At 40.1% G+C, this 22738-nt stretch overlaps 3 protein-coding genes across 9 annotated transcripts; 1 reads left to right on the top strand and 2 right to left on the bottom strand.

Annotated features, from left to right (window-relative positions):
• Window positions 1-594: 594 nt before the first annotated feature.
• On the bottom strand, window positions 595-5136 carry LOC125306895 (BTB/POZ domain-containing protein 1-like). 2 transcript variants are annotated; one of them, XM_048262498.1, is made up of 8 exons: window positions 4559-5136; window positions 3916-4072; window positions 3541-3646; window positions 3185-3382; window positions 2208-2400; window positions 1939-2026; window positions 1544-1690; window positions 595-1423 (listed from the first exon to the last, which is right to left on the bottom strand). In XM_048262498.1, the coding sequence occupies exons 1-8, from the start codon at window positions 4966-4968 to the stop codon at window positions 1265-1267; spliced, it is 1458 nt and encodes a 485-aa protein (XP_048118455.1). In that variant the 5' UTR covers window positions 4969-5136; the 3' UTR covers window positions 595-1264. The 2 variants fall into 2 exon arrangements, with proteins under 2 accessions (XP_048118455.1, XP_048118456.1); XM_048262499.1 differs by having other exon boundaries at window positions 2208-2337; window positions 4559-5133.
• Window positions 4340-11187, top strand: LOC125306896 (transmembrane 6 superfamily member 1-like). Of its 3 annotated transcripts, XM_048262501.1 has the most exons (11): window positions 4340-4459; window positions 5909-5992; window positions 6110-6213; window positions 6320-6417; window positions 6527-6630; window positions 7189-7271; window positions 7362-7480; window positions 7951-8055; window positions 8732-8824; window positions 8955-9074; window positions 10539-11187. In XM_048262501.1, exons 4-11 carry the CDS (start codon window positions 6397-6399, stop codon window positions 10725-10727), a joined length of 834 nt encoding a protein of 277 aa, XP_048118458.1. In that variant the 5' UTR covers window positions 4340-4459; window positions 5909-5992; window positions 6110-6213; window positions 6320-6396; the 3' UTR covers window positions 10728-11187. The 3 variants fall into 3 exon arrangements, with proteins under 3 accessions (XP_048118458.1, XP_048118457.1, XP_048118459.1); XM_048262500.1 differs by lacking the exons at window positions 4340-4459; window positions 5909-5992 and adding an exon at window positions 5412-5908; XM_048262502.1 differs by lacking the exons at window positions 4340-4459; window positions 5909-5992; window positions 6110-6213 and having other exon boundaries at window positions 6374-6417; window positions 6527-6738.
• Window positions 11188-11608: 421 nt separating this feature from the next.
• hdgfl3 (HDGF like 3) lies at window positions 11609-22738 on the bottom strand. 4 transcript variants are annotated; one of them, XM_048262495.1, is made up of 7 exons: window positions 22679-22738; window positions 21276-21412; window positions 18338-18414; window positions 17944-18082; window positions 16100-16249; window positions 15083-15229; window positions 11609-13158 (listed from the first exon to the last, which is right to left on the bottom strand). In XM_048262495.1, the coding sequence occupies exons 2-7, from the start codon at window positions 21357-21359 to the stop codon at window positions 13132-13134; spliced, it is 624 nt and encodes a 207-aa protein (XP_048118452.1). In that variant the 5' UTR covers window positions 21360-21412; window positions 22679-22738; the 3' UTR covers window positions 11609-13131. The 4 variants fall into 4 exon arrangements, with proteins under 4 accessions (XP_048118452.1, XP_048118451.1, XP_048118453.1 ...); XM_048262494.1 differs by lacking the exon at window positions 22679-22738 and adding an exon at window positions 21576-21793; XM_048262496.1 differs by lacking the exon at window positions 22679-22738 and having other exon boundaries at window positions 15083-15226; window positions 21276-21792.

The following is a 22738-nucleotide window of genomic DNA, read 5'->3' as shown; positions in this document are numbered from 1 at the left end:
ATGAGACAGATAATGGAGGAGCCTGCTCACATGGCAGTGGCCCAGCGGTGTCGGTGGCCCACTACTGCCTCCTAGCCAAGGAACAAGGAAGTGGCAGGAATTAGTTTTTTACATTACTCTTTTGATCCTGAATTTTTTGAAGCCTTGACTATATGAAAATATGTACTGAGGCTCAAGTGGATCAACTTGACAGAATGATACTGTCTTTGCCCCTGAACCAGAGCTGAAATTCATAAGGGAATAAAAAAAAATCTAATTTGCTTAACCACACTGTATTTACATTAAACAGTGGTTGTTTAACCAAGTATTTATGTGAATAGGTAATACTACATTTAAGTGCTATGGCTTTTAGAGTTCTTTTGAATTCAGAGTAAATTACTTAAAATATTTTGCTACATGGACCATAACCTATACGTGTGTCGGTGCTGTTTCGGAAGACTAAATGATCTTACATTTAATTTTTTGGGCTTCTGTATTTGATATCCTTTTAAAGAAATGAATCCTCCACAATTGGACTTATAGATATGTCCATGATGTGAATGTGACTGATTTAAGACTATAGATATATGATACAACACAAACATCTCACTTTGATCATGTTACAGCTCTTATATTTTTCTGGAGAAGTGCATGTCACAAAAAGACTTTGAGCATTCAGAGATGAGATTTAACAATATGCAATATTATTCACTGAAACAGCTCTCTCTTTTGAAAAATACCTGTCATCAATGGTGCAAAATCACTGACTGCAAATGAAATTATTTTAATGGCATGTCTAAAAATATACCTTCTTCTCTGTAAGGTAAATAACAAGCAAGGGTTTCTGTGTGTCCCTTAACTCTAGTGATGACATGTCCCGCAAATCTATACAAAATCTCAACACGTCAAGTTGGCAAACATTCATCTCTGTGCAGATATCCAGTAACACAATGTATAGATATATTTTCAATGCGCGTTGCTTTAGGAAACTAGAATGCAAATTAGCATTGCAGCTGGTGTTAGATGGAGAGGGGCTTTGGCATGCCTCCTGGGCGATGCTGACGCGCGAGTCATTAAAGGTGAGATGTGACCTCTGGGACGTGCACACGCGCCAGTGTCGTGAGATGTTTCCACGTGCAATGATGCTGGTAGCCCCAAGAGGCAAGCGCAGTGGAAGCGCCCCCAACAGCCAAGATCGGCCCCTTGGGGCGAGAGTCTGCGACGGTACATGACCGTTCCATCATCACGCAGTCGTGACTCTTGGGCGCTGTTTAGTGCTTGTGGTTTAAGTGTAGAAGATGATTTCAGGGATCTGTCCGTCCTCTATGGAGGTGCCATTGTTATTGCCGGGGGAACTGCAGAAGAAAAATGTCGTCTTGGTCCCTGTACCTGACTCATGAGTCACTTTCTTAAGTCCTTTTGTTCCATAATGGGAATCAGGCCCCTGAATATCACAGATAAAAGACACAACATAAAGATATAATTTGATGTGCAAGATTACAAATTAATTACTTGGAGACTACAAAACATGATCTAATAATTGTCTGTGCATCAGTAGTCTCACCTTTAGAGTTGCACATGCAGTGTAGCTAACATTAGGTAAAATTTCAATGGGCTCTTTGAACATGACTCTAAATGTGGTAGCTGTTCCATCACAGCTAAATCCTGTGTCATTCTGTCCGAGCATGTGATTCCGGTCACTCTCCATGATCTGTTTAAAAGGAAGTGAATCAGGACAGTGAGTGACCATGTACCATTTCTATATAGAACTCATTTGTCTGTGATAAAGATTCACGCTACATACAGGATGTTTCATAATCATATACACTTAAACTGCAAAGTCATTCATATTTAAAATGGGGCAAAAGTGACAAAAAATGCTAAGATGATATCAAGCTGTTGCAATGCAATAACTGTAAGCATACAGACAAAAGAGCAGCTCCCAGATCAGATTCTCACCTGTATGTTGACTTGGTAATCTGTTGGCCCATGTATCGATCCGTACAAACCAAACCCCACTACTGATATTCGTCTATTAACATTAAACCTGAGGTGAACAGAGACATAGCTGTTAGAACTATTGTATAACCTACCAACACCCCCCTCCCCCCAACACACACCCACCTAGCCAATACAGTAGGCAAACATGCAGTATTGAAGGACTGAAAACTTAACTAGTAGAAAGCTCTACTGCAACTGAATAGATCGTAGGCATGTAGTAAACCCACCTGATTCGGTCACTGGTTCCACTGTATCCCCAGCGACTCTCAACCTGCTGGAACCTATTAATGCTGCATTCCTTGCCCCTGAGACAGCACCTTGGTCTGTCGATGTAGTCGACGCGGGGTTTGGGGTTTACTGTAAAGTGTAAAAAGAGATTTACCACCTCCCGATCGCACATTATCCCAGACTGGGCAGGCCCTGTTGCACAAGAAAGAATATCAAACTGGGTTTCTATGGTTGGTTGTCTCAGGATACAGATTACACAGCCACAGCAGAGGTAACACAAGGTCACAATGCTGCAGTAGTTGTACATGATATTTATTTATTAAATATGTGGTTGCAAAGTTAGTTCAGCCACAAAATCACCATTGCTTTGTTCAATCAAGTAGAGGAAAATACAGTAATGAAAAACATGTTTATGGCCATGTAGCATTATCAGCCATTTGCAGTGTCAGCTTTCTTTTAATGAGATCTACAGACAAATGAACTGGAGCTGATGGCCTGGCCTACGGAAGGAAGCTAAAGGCTGTTTGGTCTTCGTGACTGTAGCAGATGGCTCGGTTTCACACAGACCATAAACATGTTTGAAGGTGACGAGGATGATAAGGAGCACATTTGTGGATTCAATCTGGGTTTGAACAGCCTCATCATATTTAAATAGAGCTGAACAGGGTTCCGGTCATAATTACAAAAGACCACTTGCTACTATCAGTTACATATATTCAAACAAATGGAAGGATTATTTCTAAAATGTATGGGGAGAGTTCACAACACAGTCATATTTGGACATTCACTATCTATGCAGTACCGATTAATTAAGTAATTAATTGAGAGCAAGAAATAACAACACCACCACCACACCCTGTTGTCATTACGCAGGCATCATACAAGCAGTGGAGAATAACAAACAGCTTAGTGCATTGGAACACATAGGAAACATGGAGAAAATGTATTGCCCACAACCAGGAGTATTTGTCCATACCTGCCGCAAACTCCTCCACAGTCATGAGAGGGAAGCGAATGAGGGAGAGAGCTTTGCCCAGAACCTTCTGTTTGTTCTCCGAGGTGAGTGGCAGCTGCTGCCTGTGGCACTCGGCGTCGGCCCAGCGAACCACAGCGCCGAACAGCCGGTTCTCCCGGATGCCCAGTGTGTCTCTCTCCAGTACCGCACACAATGTGTCTGCACAATGAGCACAGGTGAGCCCACATGAAATGCAGAGATAGAGACAATCCAATGAAATCATTCAATTCACTGGAGTGAAGTCAATTTGAACGGAGCAATATGTACATAGCTGATATTGAGTGGATGGTGACACAGGGAATAAACGTGACTCTCACCTAAATCGATGTCAGTGAACCCCTCTGCATTTACGGCATCAGCAGTGCTTTTATCTATGGTATCCAAGCAAAGACTGGCAAGTTGAGGTTCATCAAATAATCTGGCCTGTAATAACAACAATTATTATGTGAAAGCTCTCTCTAAAAGAAAGACAATAAGTTGATTATCTGAATACAAAAACTTTTTTTAAAAACTTCCCCTCCATAATGTATGCACTATGATTTATGTGTGTGTGTGATGTATTGTTCCAGTTACTAGGTCTACTACCACAGTAATTGCAGACAACCTTTTCTACTTCTCTTAAGGTGTTTGATCATAGTACACGACTGTCAACTTCAAACACGTTTTAATTTATGGGGATACATCATTCTTACCTGAGTGAGAAGCATAAAGGCATTGTCAGCCCTGAGGTGTTTGGTAAGAAACTCGACACAATGTGCCTCTAAAGCAGGAACAGCATACTTTTTGGCTGTATAGAGCGTGGTCATGACAGTCTCTGGTCCAATGTGGACCTCGTCGGAGTACAGAAACCTTTACAAACACAAATAACATCATTGGAAGAACATGGCAAGTAATGAAATGTTATGACATATTAGGACAAAACAGGAGAAACTTTCCCAGATATGGCACAATGGGTTAGTAGTCCAATCCAATCAGTGGACTGTTAGGGATGTAACTTCTACACACACTCACGTTTGCTTTTTCAAGTACTGCCCACTGATAACACTTGATTTGGACTTTCAGTTATACTTCCGGTTAGCTACGGAAGTTCCAATTACTGTGAACTGTCTGCGCTGAGTCATGTGTATGGTTATTGTCGCTCTTGTGTAGCAAAGACTTCTAATTCTAAATGTGTACGTTTCTTAACCGAGGCTCCAAACACAATCACGAATAAAACAAAGCAGAAGGCGTTGAATCGTAAGTATAACGCTGTAAAGAGTCGTAAAAACAATACCATTGTGACTGAACATGCAACTTGCAATAACCATGACGCCAAATCACGGCAGCGCAATTTACCTTAATAAAGCGAGAAATGCTGCTGGTTCGACATCAGGTAGCTCAATTTCAGTAGATGTTGTAGCCATACCACCATTGAACATGGCGTCAAATACTGCACTTCCAGCAGCCAACACGAATTTATGAGATGGGATTCTCTGAGCCTGTCTACCCTTGCCCACAACAAACCTTACATCACTAAGCAGCTCGTTATTGAAAAGGAATGCAAATCGTTCTTTGACTGAGCTCTTTGTAGCTTGCCAGTTGTAGACGGGCTCTCTGTGTAGGCCCACTGACGGCGGAGGAGTCGGCGCAGGAATTCCTGCGACCGCAAAATTTGAGACTGCTGCGTTCCTTCCCGCGCCAGACTGGCTAAAATTGAAAGCTCGTCCTTCGGCTCTGGGTGCCGCTTCACCGCCGCCCGTAGCCATGTTATGTTTACGGGTTACGTCAGCTTATCAACCGCGCGTCCGAAATATCAACGAAACATTTTCGACTGCTCTTCCGTGTCCACAGGCATGGCCTGGCATCGCTGTTTACAACTTGCTTGCTTTCTAGATCATCATTGCGACGATTCTGACGACGACGATAATTAAGCCACACCTCCCCTTTCCGGCCAAGTTCTTCCTCTCAGTAGGCTATGAACCTATGACCGCAAGAGGGCGGTACCAGACTGTTGAACAAATCATGGAGATGCCCATCGGGCTGACGGACTGTAGAGCGCCCTATGCCAAGACCTTACGACATACGGCTGGCTTGTTTTCAGCTGAGTTAAATAGTCCTTATTTGTCAGTCGGTAACCTATCTTAAAAGTATTGATGACGGTATGAAAGAACAACATTTCATTAGAACGTGGGCCTACTAAAACGTTGTCTGATGGCTTATTGTTTTTGTTTATTTAATGTCACTGTCTTGAAATGCAAAACAATCATTTACAGACTACTTATGGCTATTATTATTATTGGCGTGTGTGGTGTTGTGTCATAGGTTGCACCCCCAAGCTATGCCATGCCTAAAATTCCATTAAAGTTTTGGCTTGACAAGTCCTGACAGAGACAAGGAACAACAGAGGAGAGGCATTCATGTGTGCACGCGCGTCAGAACTCTTTCAGCAGGGCGGAACAGCTCCCATCTATTTGTAGTTCTCAGTATGTCTGAATGTCACAGTCCACACATGGAGAAGGAATACAAATGCGAGTAGATCAGCCTACTACTATAAGCATGTATGATTATACAGCGTAACATTGTATAGCGACAGTGATTGCCTTGTGTTGTCACCATGAATGCCTCGGCTGGAACAGGAGTGTTCGTCTTGTCCTTGATGTCAATACCCATCTCTTTTTTATTTAATTTTCTCATATATTCGAACAGGTGAGCCACAAACTTATTACTTTGGGACAAGTGAAGAATTGCAGTTTTCATACAAAACATTGGCCTACATTATGCTACAACAAAGTAGGCTATCCTTTATTATTGATATGGTTTGTGTAAATTGTGCTTTCATGCTGTGAGCAGATGGAACCTCTTGCAAATAATGACAACTCTTTTTCTTGATTCCTTTCCACTCTGAAGTATTGAAGCCATACTTTTTGCTGGAGCATCAACCTTAGTAATCACAGCAATATCAGCTCGCCTTGTACTAACAAAGAAAGCGCCTCGGGATCCACTCTTCTATGGTAGCCTATAGACTATTATATATTTTTCTTCTATTTTTTAATGTAAGCAAAACGTAAAATCTTTTATAATGCTTCTTCAATGTGATCTATTAAATCTCTTTCACAGTTTTTGCAGCCTACGCCTTTTTGAGTGTTGTGAACCTTATCATAGGTCTTGAACAGGATGGCATCATCGATGGATTCATGACCTTTTACTTGAAAGAGGTAAATATCCCTGTTTTTTCAACAGTCATCTTAAGGAATATGATTGTTACATAAGAAATAGTGTAGATGATCAAAGCGTCTAATGTCTTGTTCGTCATGTGTGTTTCAGGCAGACCCCTACATTAACACTGCTCATGGACATATGATTTCCTACTGGGATGGATGTGTACACTACCTCATGTACTTACTGATGGTAGCGGCAATAACCTGGGGGTATGCACATCGATCACTATGCGACTGAAAGTGGCAACAGTCTTCCTCAGCAGATGGCACAAATAATTCAAATGTGTTTGAAGACAGTGGAGTGAAGTAGTTGCCAAGGTTTGAACATTCTTGGGCTTGTTTAACTGTCAGAGGTAGTATGTGCACAGATATTCTTTTGCTACCTCAAAATTGCCCTTAGAATAAGCATTTAACGAGTGTAGGACAGACCTTTTCAACAAAAATGCAGTATGTGGGATTGTCAGTGACATGTAATCAGAAATGGGGAAGAGGAAGTTTCTACTAGTCATTTTTGCAACGGAAGGTTACCTAATGGTGTGTTTAATCTTACTGCTATGCTGATATAGTTGTATTGCAGATTTCATTATCCATATCATGAGTATGTTATTGGGGTATGAGTATATTATTGTATCAAGGATTCCTTTTTTTCTCTTAAGGTATTATATACTACGTAATAACACATTTTCAGTCTAACAGTGCAAAATATTAGTCTATGTTCCATCCATCTTCATTGCACGCTGAATTAAATAATTTTCTGTTTGTGCAAAGGGAGAGTTATAGGGCTATTGGCTTATACTGGGAGGGATCCTTCTTAATGAGGGTCATAGTGTACATTCCTGGCAATATTGTGGGTAAGTTAAACTATCATTAGGACAGCAGCTATTTCATACAGTGTATTTTCTTGAACAACAGAAGACTCCAGACATTATTCTCTTTTACAGGAAGGTATGGAGCTCAGCTGAGCCCCTTGTTCCTCATTCACATGCTGTATGTGCTGGTGTCCATATGGGCCTGCTTCAGGGTCTTCAGTCAGCCTGTAGTGCAAGGTGCTCCGCCGGAGGTGAGGCTAGGTTAATCATCTGTTAGGTGTCATGTGCAAATGGAGGTGTTGTCATACTGAGCAGTCTGCTCTACAGCAGTGGCTTACACATGCGACAGCCTCACACTGCTGGAGGACTTGCAGAGAACTGAAATAACTAATTAGATTATTAAAAGTACTTAACATTGAAAGTGAACAGACACTTATTGCAAGTGAGCAGACACTTATTGCAAGCCTTCATAGAGCCCAGGGCCTAAACCCACTAGGCCAAGCACAAGAGACAGTGGCCAATGCTATATGCTATTTGTACTGTAAATATATTGAGATTGCTCACTCATTTAAATAACTATACTGTACTTTGAAGTACTTTCACTGATAAGTTATTTAGGCTCATACCTCCATCAATTTTGTGAATACATCACAAAGATACAGTGGGTTATGCATTTGTGATTGTTACTCAGTACTAATCTGGCAGTTATGTTCACTCACAGGATATTGAGGATACCCAAAAGAAGAGTCTATTGCAGAGACCTGTAGATTTACTGTTTGCAGCATATCTACTGTTTGCAACTTCCTTCTGCTTATTCAGAGGTCTGGTAAGTGGTCCTCCTTGTACTTAGTCAGAGGCCAGGTCAGATGCTGTGTGTGTAACTGAAGGACAGGTAGATAAGATACACTGACTCATACTCATACTGACTTGCTTGAGCTCGTCCCAGAGGATGTCGGTTCTTGTGGCCGGGAATGAGTGCCACAGAGCTTTGATTTGGGCTAATGATTGAACTCATCAGGGCCATTGGCTGCTGCTCATTTGCTTGACTGAGTTGGCCCGCAGTGATGTGTCCTGTTCCCTTCATTTGGTCCATTTAAACTGGTCCTATTGTCTGTTGGATAATTGAGTAGCCATCGCTCTGATTTGTTTACAGACCACCACCAAAAAGCTAAAAAAAGCTATAATTGCCAGCCTTTGGAGAGAGCCACCAAATGCCCATCAGACAAACTCTTCCTTACAGTGCAGTAGCTGACATATTACACACATGCATCAACAGATAGCCAGCTGTATCATTAGTTATTTGTTTTATGAACGTAAGGGGCTAAAAGGGATTCCAGGCTACTTTTTTGAGAAGAAAACCGTGTTCTAGTGGTTGACAGAAGAGATATGGTATTGCCTCTGCTGTCAGCTTCTAGGACAGTAAATAAGATGTATGTCCCACTCCCAGTGAGTGGGTGTTTTTGAATCTTTATGTACCATAGAGTGTGTGTGTGTGCTCTTAGGTGGCGCTGGATTGTCCCACCGAATGTTGTCAAGCCTACACTCAGTACTATGAACCGTACTTAAAGGACCCCTCTGCCTACCCTAGAATCCAAGTGAGTTATTGTTTATTTATTTCATTTTCGCACCAGGACTAGACTGGTTGCTAATTTGAAAACCTTGCACATATTGCTTATTTGCTAGATGATCCACTGGGCCATGCACTCTGGGCTCTTTGTGTTGCAGATGATAGTGAACATGCTGTACTTCGTGCCATACTATGTCATAACTCTGTATGGTTTGGTGGTTCCTGGTTGCGAGTGGATCCCTGACCTCACACTCATTCATGCGGGTGCAGTGGCGCAGGTAAGGGATGGAGGTGAACAAGCATTATAGATAACAGTGAAGTATTAGGATACTGCTTTAAACTTTAATCACTGGGCAATCTGTAATGGTCTCAATGTTCTAAATATTCTACTCACATTTTGGGCAATGTCACATTCTGTTAAACTTTGTTTCTGTGTCTGTTAACCCCTAACGTATGGTTATATTTGCTTAGCAGACACTTTTAAACATTACCATAATTGTGCTTAAAATTTAATAAGTATACACCTTAAGTATAATCAATTAAGTATACACCTTAAAGATTCACAGAACTTAGCCAAATAACCAGTCAAAGTAGTCTGGTTCAGTTTTAAAAGTGCTTTACAAGGGTCTTCTACCAGTTAAGTATAAGGGCAAGTTTTACTCTGTGTTACCATCGACATAATTTGATCAACAAGTATGTTTCTGAAATCGTTTCTCGAAATTGACATAGAAATATTTGGAGATAGTGGACGTACAACATATATTTGTCCTTGGTTTAATTACACTGTCAATCTGACTGAAACCAAAGCACACACGCCAGTGCATGGTTAAACAGGACTTATGTACACCAACTCATCTGCTCACTTCCAAAGATGGAAGCACCACAGTGTTAGCTGTCAGTACACCATACACAAATCTTAGACGAACATGGCTGTTGCTTTTACACCAGAGCCAGCCTGAATGCCTGGTGACCATACTGCAGGAGACAAAAGCAGGGGCTTACTTTAGACATGGCAGTATGAAGCTATTCTCCCAATGGCAGCTGCTCACACTATTAATAGTAGCAGTGAATTGTACAGTGGTGGACCAGAGGGTTGCTATGCAACTACCTCATCCATCTTTTTTCAGTGTGTCTCCAGTAATGATATATTATGAAGTGGGAAAGTCCCTTCTTTAGTCTATATTAATAAAATGTAGATCTGTCAGTGGTATGTTTCTAGTTAGAGACAAGTAAAAAAAATGCTGCCTTGAGCAGGATCTTCAAGACACCCACAGTCACCATGCCAGTATTGTAACGTTTTGTACGAGCATCCAGTCTGCTGGAGTCTGTGGTTAAGGGAACTGGCTTTTGAGCTTTCACACAGTGGAATTTCCTGTATGCTATAACTCAGACACGTCTTGTTTTAAAGCAAGTCAGTCTGTTATAACAAGTGTATTTACCAGTTTTACCTATATTCACTGCTACAAGTAACTGTTGAAAACTCTTGTAAACGCCCTCTAGTGACTTTTTGATGCATTCCAATCATTTGACAAACAGTGGCATGAAACAATGTAGTCTGTTGCATCAACACTGTCCTATGTGGTTTAGAAAGTTCTCAACACAGGCCACTAAAGTGTGCAATTCAGGATTAAAAGGAGTTCTTAAATTCTTTATTTTATATGGTTATATTATGGTATAAAGCTGAGTTTCAGTTAGTGAAGATGTTGGATTGATTTCGTTTTTATTTTGTGTGACGTTCTTAGGCACAATTTTCTCATATTGGTGCCTCACTCCATACACGGACGCCCTTCTCCTACAGAGTGCCAGCAGACACTCAGCTGCTTTTCCTCACTGTCAACATGTTCTATGGCCTGGTGCCACAGGTGCTCAGCTACCATCTTCTCAGCAACCGAGCCTTCTTCCTGAAGCGACTGCCACAGAAGACTGAATGAGCTTGGTCAGTTTCTATACGATGATAGACATACTAAATGTCATGGCATTTTGAAACTTTACTTTGGCTGCTGTATACGTATTCTGTTAAATTGAGGTTTATATATATATATATATATATATTTTTGCCAATGGTGTGGATTACTCGGGATGTGTAACCATTTGGGTGAAAGGTTCAAGGACTCTCAATTCATGGTGTTGCATGACACATGATATTTGTGTCACCAATCATCAATCTCCGTTGTGTCTGATTGCATAACATTCCTGTGCAGTGCAAATACTTGTGTGCATTCATGCCTCTCCTTCTCTGGAGATTTTGAAAAATCTGTGCCTCAGTACTGGACACCTAGTGGGCAGCCGTGGCCTACTGATTAGCACTTCGGACCTGTAACCGGAGGGTTGCCGGTTCGAACCCCGACCAGCACAGTTGAAGTGCCCTTGAGCAAGGCACCTAACCCCTCACTGCTCCCCGAGCGCCGCTGTTGATGCAGGCAGCTCACTGCGCCGGGATTAGTGTGTGCTTCACCTCACTGTGTGCTGTGTGTGTTTCACTAATTCACGGATTGGGATAAATGCAGAGACCAAATTTCCCTCAAGAGTATATATACTTATACCTTTATTTCCAGGTTAAGCTTTCTCTCCCATGCTGTTTTTCAGTGATATAAGTTCAACACATCTACACATGACATTTTACTAGTAGTGGAGACACACATTTTTGTATTTCTTGGTATTTTATTTACAAAAGCAACTTTTAATAATTACCCAAGAGTTGCTGAATAAACAGTGAACTCAGCATTTCATTGTTTAATGTATGTCTAGGTAGTGAAGTTCACTACAGGATTTTCTCTGTATGTACTGTGTTTGATAGCAGGTAACCTCACACTTTGCATTCCAATGAGTTTATTCTGTAAAATTCTTGTCAATAAACAGCAAAAAACAGTTTACATTGAACTACAAATATTGAAAATGTAAAACTTGTTCCAATTACAAGCATAACAGAGGTCAAAAGGTGACGGAATAAACAAAAAATGATGGGACTACATTTACCACAGATTTCTTCAGTTTACTCATCAAAAAAATAAATAGAATATATTCTTTATATAAAACAAAGAGGGAAGCAAAACAGGTAATCCTTTAATGGGGGTTATGTTCATTTTAAAAAGAAAAACAAATCTCAAAAGAATATTAAGGTTTACCCAGTGCCAACAATGAAACATACAGTTCAGTGTGCTCCTGTAATGTAACTGGCAGAGCATGACAGTGGAAATGCAAAGGACACGGGTTAAATTCTCAAGGAGAATAAGACATGATGGTAGATGTATACCTTTACTGTTCTGTAAATTGCTTTACACATAAGCATGTGCTGAATGTAATGTACTATCAATGTTGTAAGCACAACGACTGGACATTTTAAAGTAGAGAAGTGCTTTGTTCTCATTGGTGGGGGTTGGAAGTCTTTTTTATGCCATTCTTAGTAAGTGCAAATGTAAAACTGCAAGTAATTGGAAACCTTCAAAAACCAGAACAACCAAGACTATCTCCATCTTATGATGTATACGACAGTTGAGCATGCCACTAAAAAGCGTAACAACATAATCCATTCCACAGACACACAGAAACGAAGATTTCACTTAGCCATAAAAAAGATGAGCAGTTACCTAGAGAGCATTTCGGTTGGATAGTGGTCCTAGTTTCTACAGCAAAATAAAATATATAGAGATAATAGTGAGTTACAATGTGTAACCCAGTTTTGTGCACAATACTTCATACATTTAATCTACTTTTTTCAATACATTTTTATTTTTCGGTTACATAAAAGAGTAACATATAGCGGTATGGGTAATGCTTTTTACAGACAAATATTCCAGAAGGTAGTCCATCAGCCTTTTCCTTTTGTTTAAGAAAGCGATCTTGAGCTACAACATGTACGACTATGAGCGACACACTGAATGGTCTGTTGTTTTGTGAGGAGCGAGAGAGAGCAGCTATCAAGAAGTCTTTGCAAACTTAATCATGGAAAGTAATCTGGTATTATGCTAAAACTGGTGCATTGAACTGGAGAGCTTAAGATATGAAACAGTGCTAATATCAATGTATGACTACTGTTACCTTTCGCTATAGATTTTTTTTTAAAAAAGGGTTATTTTTGAAGTGTATCAAGGTTGAGTTTGTGTACAGGCTGACTAATTTTTTATGCATACCCTACTGGACTGAATTTACACCCCATGATATAGTATAGTTGCACTGTGGTCGAGAAGATGGTATAAATGCACCAATCACTTAAAATGTGATTTCCATACTAGCTTTGTGGGGGTTCCTGGTGTTGAAGATCAATGAGAATTTCACAACTCCATAATCACAAAACAAGCACGATGAGTGACCTCCCTGATGGGACCGCCTTGACTTTTAATGTTCTTCTCTGAGCAACTGGTTCTGGCAAGGAATAAAAACACAACTTTACTTCACTTTGTTAACACTGTTGCACATCTTTCAGTCACAAGAGCAAGACCTCTTTCAAATATCGACAATCTAATTATATACTAAAGAGAAGACTGCAATATTATGTAATCATGAATTAGTGCTGTAGCTATATTGGCATGTATGAATACCTCGTAATAAAGGTCTGAATAAGTGTCTTAAAGGGTTCAAGAATAGGCTAAATGTTTTCCAGTTGGCTTTCCTGGGCTGCATCCAGTGCATGACATCTATTGCATTGCTGACCTCTGGTGGTGACATTCTTGGAACTTGCAATTGGTGCAGTTTGTACTCTCACGTCTCTATTCTATTTCTGACCAAAAAGACAGGCTATTCCAGGCAACAAATTACATTCCATGGGTATCTTTTCACTTTGATTCTCCCCTCTACATTTTTAGAAAATGTGATTTATTAAAATAACCTCCTAGCCTCAACGGCAGGGGTCTCAAACTCAAATGAGCCGGGGGCCACTTCTGCCAATGTCATCTCGTTGGAGGGCCACGTCAGTGTTAAAGAATAATACAAAAAAATAACGACTATTTCCTAAAATGCAATGTTTTTTCAAACACAAAACTACAAACAGAAAGTGCAAGACACCTGTGCTAGCATCCTTAGCTTACAAATAAAATAATGATTAAATAAATATGAATACAAATTATAAAAACAAACAAAAAAGCATAAAAAACAGGTAGGCCTATGTGTGTGTTTCACACCAAATAAAAATATTTTCTTCTCATAACTGTTTTAAACCTGGCAAACTAGGTGTCAGGGTTAAGAAAGCAACCATTGGATTTTTAAATACTGGATGAACATATTTGAGCAGATTTAGGCTACTCTCTTTTTTGTCATATTACCCACATAACAAATTAACAGGAAAACACCTAAGATGTATACCAACAATAGTAAACTATTACTAGCCTATAACCACAAGACCTACAATAAAGTATCCTGGTCAAATCAGTTCCTATATCGCGGGTGACTTTGTAGTTCTTCAGAGCCCTATTTCTACAACCCCTGCTGTCTGTACCACGTCCATTACGGACACTATCATCATGATTACCACTGCAACCTCCAAGCTATGTTGGGCAGAGGGTCGAAATAAGCGTGGTATGCTTAGTGGACACCGTGGTATACGCGAAAAGACGCACCTCCATTCACACCGTGACCATCACTGTCAATGGACGATCGATCATAATCTCCAACAGGATATTCTCCTTCAAAATCAGAATAGGTGAATAACATAGACTACCCAAGACTTCATCACACGTGAACGTTTTTCACCATTTGGTGTAGGCCTGCTATGTCTGCTTCAATTTGTGCAAAACTATTGCATCGCTTCCGCATCATTACAAATGCACGTCTTAGTGTGTCTCGCGTGTAATACAAGTATTTCCTGAAAACTTTGTGCAGCGATTTTGGGTTTTAATCAAGCACTGGATGTCTAGCAAATAGTGGAGCAAAGTACAAATGAGATTTGTCACCGTACTTGGATCTATCGTCTATTTTAATCAGTATCGTTGTTTGTCGCAATTAAAAATACCCTCAATGGCCGGATTACATTATTATTTTGACATAGGTCGCGGGCTGGAATTGGGCCGGACGCGGGCCGGGAGTTTGAGACCCCTGCTCTACGGCTCACAGTTACATTGACCCATTCATCTACAGTAGTCACTCACATAATATAACTGGACATTGTTAGTGTCTGTTGACACGATTCAATAATATATATACATTATTTTATATGGGATACTCCTCTTTGAATAGGACTTCAAATGAAATGGTGCACATGGTCCTCTCCATGGATCAGAGCACCATCTCACCATTACATTACCATACTCTGTGACTTCAGAGGCTGTATACTATTTGGAGATCATCAGTTTACCCCTTGACTGCACGTCTTGCCGTCTGAGGTGTTCTGGATGACGTTGTCTGGGTCTCCTGCCTCAGACCCGCTCTTGTGGTCCTCCTCTTTGCCGTCCTTGTCCAGGTCCTCCTCCCCAGAGGACTTCCTTGACAGCTTGGACGACTTCTAGGACAAGCACAACAGTGAGGACCACCTGAAGACCAAGTGCTGTGTGACTTACAGTTCCATTAGAAACTAGCAGAGTGACATGCAGGTTGCCTGAACAGTGAGCCCTTGGTGAAACGTGTCAGTGAATATATGACACACACTGGGTGGTCGCACAATGTAGAAGGAGGCGATGCAAATCCCAGCCATGAAGGGTGAAGAAAAATAAATAACAACATAATTTAACATTCACCCTTATTCCCTTTTATAAAGTGGGGGGGCTTCCAATGCTACATTCCAGGGGATATAGTGCATATGACGGACCCCTGTTGCTAGGCAACAGTGGTTGCTAAGCAAGGGCTCGGAAAGCTGTAGAGAGTATGTGGAAGGCTCATTTTTTTCTTTTTTTCGGAAAAAGCTTGGATGCTTTTATCCACCAACCTGAAAACAATGATACTCTTTATTTTGGTTTGTGCAAACCATGTCTTGATTTCAAACCTCAGCAGGGACATGATTTGTAGATGTAGGCTACTACAATTCATGGTAGTACAGTAATAAAGTATGAATAATCACATTAACAAATGTGAGAATGATCAAAATAGGTTACATGAATTGTTAATATTAAACTTATTACAATAGATTTAAATCTTCAAATGGCCTCTGATTAACATTCACAGAATGTATTTTTTCTAGTAATATAGTTTGTCAGTACCATATTTTGTGGTATAATGATCATTTCCTGCAAATTTTAATTATTTAATTATTCTTGTATTTTATTATATTATATAAAATATTCTATTATATATTATTCTTCACTGCACAACAAGAGATTTCCTCATTTAGAACAAAACACCTACGGCTGGGTGTCTACGGGTGCCTTCGACTACACACCTTGGAGGAGGCTGTCTTTTTCCGCTTGGAGCCGACTTTGTCTCCTTTGCCGTCCTCCTCTATGGAGTCCCCCTCCTCTCCCTCGCTGCTGGCGTCGGCAGCATTCCCCCCTTCTCCCTCCGTTTCTGAGGAGCTCTGCTGCTGGATGGCCTGTGCACAGCAAGCAGAAAGCACCGCACGTCACAGGCAGGCTCTACCTGCCTACACCTGCCTCGTGCTGGAGGGGAGCCATTTTCTGCCATATTATGGCAGCCTCTGGCACTCAGCGATGTGTTGGGACAGACAAATGTAACATGTCTGCTCTAGTACTCGTACAGAATTTTAAACTCTCTACAATGGTATTACACTGCTGATATTGCTCTCACTGACTGGCCTGAAACAAATGTGCTTTTGGATGGCCGCACAAATATGAGGGGACATCCCAGGAGGCTGCTTATCATTTGGTCTTCATAATTCACAACACAATGAAGACTGGTGAATTTAGGGGTTTCATTAAAAAAAATAAGATTAGCGTGACAACCCTTCTGCTAACATAGAACTAACACTGCCGAAAAAGACTCCATAGTACAGCTACTGACAAAATGTTTATCTTTCTGATAATTTGCAAAGAAATCTACAAAGTAGTTCAATATAAAAAGGCAACACTACTAAATGGCATATTAAAAGACACAGTATATTGACCAGCAGCCATCAACAACATATTTATATCACTATTCTGCAGATATATTCTCCTAATCAGAACAGGAAAAATATGAATGGTGGTGTTCCTCAATATTTCAGCTCAGGCAGCTATTGGGACAGATGACAGTTTTTTCCAGCCTGTAATGTGGCCTTCTGCAAGCAGCAGATAGTGACACGTTTGCTCCAACACAACAAGATGGTCATTGGTGATTCCATTGGCCGTTATTACTGGCAGGGCTTGTCTTTCAAACTGAGATAATGTTTTCTCATGAGCTACATGGGGTTGAATTATAGCTGGACCTCTTGAAGCTGTCCCAGCTAACCTACTGCTGAGAATATCAGTATTATATTCCAAATGCATTGTTGGTTGTCATGCTTGGTTATGTATCTAAGTCTATATAAGTAAAATCTTTCCCAAAACACACGGTCCAGTGTTACTGCAAATAGAACACCCCTTTCAGAGCTAACTCTAAAGTTATTACTAAATGCCTATGCTGGAAAATCTATACCCATTTCCCAAATATTCTCTGTACCACATATACAATTTTAGGAATCACGGGTTAGAGCAGGAAATACATTTTAAAGTGCTATGAGCTCCCTCTTTATGCATCTCTCTTTAGTTTGAAATGTAGTCAGGGAAGAAAACCTCAGGCTTAATGCAGTCTTACTACCTGTAGCAATAGTGAGGTGATAGAACATCTGGAAAATAATCAAGGCCGACAAACACTTCATTCACATTCTTTGTTTTATATTTCAAGATCCTGTAGAGCCGAAATGTCTAACTAGTATGACTAATGTGGTAATGGAGCCTTTTTGCTTCCAGTCCTTAGTGATTTCTGCTGATGGCTTTCAGTTATTCAGCACACACAGCAGGGCAGAACAGATCTGGCTTGAAGACACTTGAATGATGCTTTATGCAAATCATTTCCTTCAGTCCTTCCCTCAGACATATAGCCTTCAGTAATTGTGCTCATAAATGTACTTACAACTGAAACTAGTCGTGGAGACAAAGTCACAGTCAATAGACCTGACGTGAACACTGACTGACACTGACTAAGCAAGTCTCAAGTAGTAATTTGCAGTGTGAAGGCCACTGCTCTGAATAGCTCTTTGAGAACTGAGCCCTGCTTTTGCTGAGTTCCCCACTCACAAACACAACTGACCTGATAGCCGGTGAACTTGACACCAGGGTTATTCTCAATCTCCCAAAGACCCTCATTGAATCCTTTCCTCTTGTTTGACTTTCCAAATTTGTCCTTGTACTCCTTGTATGGCAGAAGGTCTTTCGGGCCAAGGAATGCACTGCAGTTAGAGAGACACAGAGATGAGGCCAAAATGTGAAGATGACAAAACAGGCCATACACCTTTTCTGGTGATCACATGTGTCCTAAAGGTCATAATCCTTTTTCAAAACCACAGGAAACTCACCAAGAAGCTTTCCCAGCTTCCAAGAAGGTGCATTAAATCAAATTGAACAACCAAAGTCATTCAGACTTACAGCTTACTTGCCCCTGATCTAATGTAATTTTCTGACGTAGTTGACAAACTTGTGCATACGTTTCATGGGTTCCGAAGAAGAAGATGGGATATTTATTTGCAGGTGGCTTGACAGCTCCTTCTGGGAGTTCATCAATCTGTAAAAACACATTGGAGAAGAAGGGGGATGATCAGGAGGCAGGTGTGTACCTCTTATTCAGACATATAGACTAAGTTCCACACAATTGTGGGATTATGTTACAATATCATTATTTGTATCTCATATTAGCCTTTGAAGTTACAAAGACTATAAAATTACAGTTGCTATTTAATATTGCTGAAATAATGCAAATTGAGTTGAGACACAGTTGTGCTACTGTTACTGTTACAGCTGTTGGTATAGCCTTTTAATTGGTTGATATCATTTCTGCAATAATATAACTGCATTTGGGCAAACTTCACCAATGTTTGGACTGGTCTTCAGGCATAGTTCAGTGCTGTAGCTCATTTTACTGACATTACCAACTATCCAAGGCAATCCATACATGTTATAGCCTCATTATGTAGCCTGATATGTATACCCTGCATTTTTATGTTGCCTGAGGTCAAATTCTGAATAGTCCAATAAGGGCTTATATGTTACCTAAAAATGGGAAATAGATTTAAAGTGTTGTCCACTAATAACATACACTCTGTCAAATTCAGCGAATTGCTCATCACAGTCCTCTAGCTGTCCTTTCAGTGCCTGAGCTAAAGAAACTAGTATTTGTACATTGCCCTGGCTCTGTAATTGGGAAACAAATATTGTGGCTTAGACCGAGCTCTAACAATCCCAGTCAACACAGCGCTTCAGGAACATGGAAGAGAGGAATGTAATCTGCATGACTATTGAGTTAAAATACAACAAAAATACAACTATTGAGTTAAATTACAACAACACAACAATTGGTCTAAAACCAATTAATAGACTGCATGTTAATGTTTTGCACTGTGTCACATGAAATCAGAATGACTGGAAACATAGCCAGCCATCTAGCATAGTGTCTATTGATAAACAGTCTTAAGTTACACTTAATATTCAAATCTAGGTGATACTGTCCTAGTTTCAAACAGGTATGGTGGAATAGCCTTCACTGTGTTTTTGTAAAAGAGAGAAATGACTTCAGAGTAAGATCCATAACTAAAACATATGCTGTGGAAGCTGGTCAACTTCAACAAATAATTAGCTATTGGGTGTTAACAGGTGTCCAACTGGAACAAATTAAGCTCTTGTTAAGAGTCTCCTGGAAAATAAGTACTTGATTTATATGTCTTCTTGATATGGTGGGGTTACAATATTAAACATGAGCTCTCAGCCTCACCTTTGTATAATCCTGTAGGTTTCCCTGTTTAAATGGAGATTCAAATACAGAACATGCCATAACAAATTCTTATGACAAGGTAATAAATGATTAGTGCTTGTGGTGCATAGACAGAACGTTCAAAGGAATTGCCCTATGTAACCTGTTAATTCACAAGAGAGATCTGGGAGGACAGTGAAGCCTGAAGGGTGGGTCTCTACAGAGGTGACACACTGATGCAGTTTACCTGAGCCCATTTCAACTTTGTAAGACTGAGCACATCAGTATGGTACATGTGTAAACTACACTGAACAGCTGGTTGATTCTAGTGAAATATCCACACAGAGGTGAATTTATTTTCACATTAAAAAAATATAGACTTCTGCTAGGCTACTGTTCTTTAATAGTGGTCCGTGATTCACATGTATCCTGCTTGGTTACTTCACAGATCTATTTATTAAACAATTTAGCATGCACTCTGAAAGGTTGTGCAAGGTCAGAATTTTTGAATTCCAGGGGATAGTACTCAGATCAAAAAGGTACAGCTAAGGATGTGAGGAAATCAATTCATGGTATTAACTTGTGTGATGTGGCCTTTATTTTTTCACTCCATACATTATCCCCAAGTGCGGAATAGCTTAAGTGATGAATGAAATGACACCCCTTTAGCTGCTACAAACTGGTGAATAACAAATCCTACATATTCCTATTCTTCACTCCACACAAGTTCGAATAGCCTACTTTATCCGTCTATTTCATTGCCTGCTTTTACAACTTTCGCCCAGACATGCACATTTAATTTGACTAATAGTGGTAATAGTACTACTTTTGCTTAAATTTACCACATGCCAAAAATTAGGCATAAATAGCAAACAACAGCATTGGGTGAAATTAAATCCCTAATAGTCACTTATTATTTTCGCCAAACAAATGGAAATTATTTGAGAAAGTTATCCTACTAACCAACTATGTCATGGGGCATGTCAACTATCTTAATGGTGTGTGTTCTGAAATGCCCAGAATAGAGCGGACAGCAAAATGGTGGTTAAGCGAATGTCAGGATTCCCGCGGGGCACTGAAAAGTATCATTCAAAGTGGTTTTCATTCAAACGAGCAAATCCGGTACATGTAGTGACAGACTACAGTAGGCTACACTGAGCTAAAAGCTTCATGGCCAACACACATCTCAGAGGAGGGCGGTCCGTCACGAGATAGCTAACAAGCTAATTAGCTCGTTGCAACATTCGCCCACGTTCAAGTAATTCAAAATGTCTTGTCCATTACAAGTTTCAAATTATACAATGTAGATGCATGTAAAACCACTGATGTTGGTTATGAAGTATAAAAAATAAGTAGGCTACGTTTCGTTATCCTACGCTTGTTCGAGCGCTTTCAGTTACGTAGAGGAAACCAGCAAAATATCATGCTTTTCGACGAAAACACCGCGCATTTCTCTGTACACGCAACAAAGTATAATTTACACACCACATACATTATCACATTGTAACCAATAGACTATTCGTATAGAATGTTCATATTTAGCTTAAACAAACTGAGAAGCAATGGAACGAATGGGACAAGAAGGCTTCAGCAGCATCCAAATGTCCTACAACACCGGTTGTATTGTCCTAACCAACCCCGCCTCCCTACATTTCAACTCGGTTGCATCTCATACTCACCCTCGCTGGCCAGTGTGGGTATCCCTTCATTTTTGCAAAAACCAAATCTCCTGCCTTGTACTCCCGAGGCCGTGGGCGAGCCATTTTCACGGTACACCAGTGTTGTATCTTAATTTAGTTATTTTCCTTCTGGTCCCCTACACAGAGGGAAATGATCGACCATCAATGTTTTGATAGCAAGACTGCAGTTTATGAGGAAATAAATAATTAATACGAGGAAAAGGCCCTAGACACGGTCCTTTCCTCCTGTTCTCCAGGCGCAAAATGTGTGTAGATTACAGAAATTGTACGATACGAAACTTGAGTCCAGTCGTCGTCCAGTGTTGAAAATGTGGTCCTCGTTGGTTTTGGTATTTTATCACCGTGTCAACGCAAAAGTAAAACCTGCCCCAATTCTCTCCTGATTCATTTGAAACGCGGCGCGACTGTCGAGCGCCGAGGATACAGATTCTTTCTTAACAATTCTTCGACGAGGGACTGTTACAGTTTACTTCGCGACATAGCCTACCCTGACCTAATTTTATTGCGACATGAATGTTACCTTTACAACCCCATAGGCCTGCTATATTACTTCGGTGTTTACACCCCATGTAGTAAGCAGTTACTTTAAGATCTTATGTTTACACATTTGGGACAAGGTGGTTATTCGTTTTGCGAGAGTGGTAAAATAAATGCATATTTAGGATATTATTTTCAATAATTTTATGAAGAGAAATAATGAATGCAAATTAATGCTGCTAACGACCCATGATAGAAAATAAGCAATTTTATTCGTAAATGGCTTATGTATGCCAAGCAGAGACAAGAAAATGATTATCATGGGTAAAAACTGCATCTCGTTTATGAATGCAATCATGAAATCAACAACAACAGTCGCTGTCGTATTTTGATTGAACATTTTTTTTTTTTTTGATTTTCTGATTAAAACTCTGCTCTACTATTTAGGTCCCCTGGAAATATCAGGTTGAGGGTGGGAATTAATTAACGTCACACAATATTGGTTCAGGACCATTTTTATAGAATAGTCTATCAGCTATCAAGACACAATAAATGAATTTGTGCGATTTCTTGGTTTAGAATGATGTCCTTTCAGGATTGTTGTTCTATCTGGTCTTTGGTGTAGCCTAACTTTAAAATGTATAACCTGTTTGTGTTACCTCAAAAGAATTAGAGTTCATTAACGTCTTAAAAGGCCAATAAGGCCTTCTGTCATCGTATGAATTTTCACAGTTGGGGTTGCTCCTTGCTGCTCATACTTTATGGTAAGTTTATGGTCAGTTCGACGTGGGGCTGTTATCCTAAATTGTTATCCTTTGTAGGCCTATTACCAATGAACTACAATAACTCGTGCAAGCAACCTGTTTGACAGATGTTAGCCTTTACCATGCAACTTGTCTACTTACCTAGTTTCTCAAATTTAAAAAAGAATACTTGTCAAATATTTCCAATGTCTTCTTTAAAAC

The sequence above is a fragment of the Alosa alosa genome, chromosome 14 (genome assembly GCF_017589495.1).
Source record: "Alosa alosa isolate M-15738 ecotype Scorff River chromosome 14, AALO_Geno_1.1, whole genome shotgun sequence".
Taxonomy (NCBI): domain Eukaryota; kingdom Metazoa; phylum Chordata; class Actinopteri; order Clupeiformes; family Clupeidae; genus Alosa; species Alosa alosa.
Note: the sequence above shows the minus strand (reverse complement) of the source record. Positions and strands in the feature narration are given on the sequence as shown.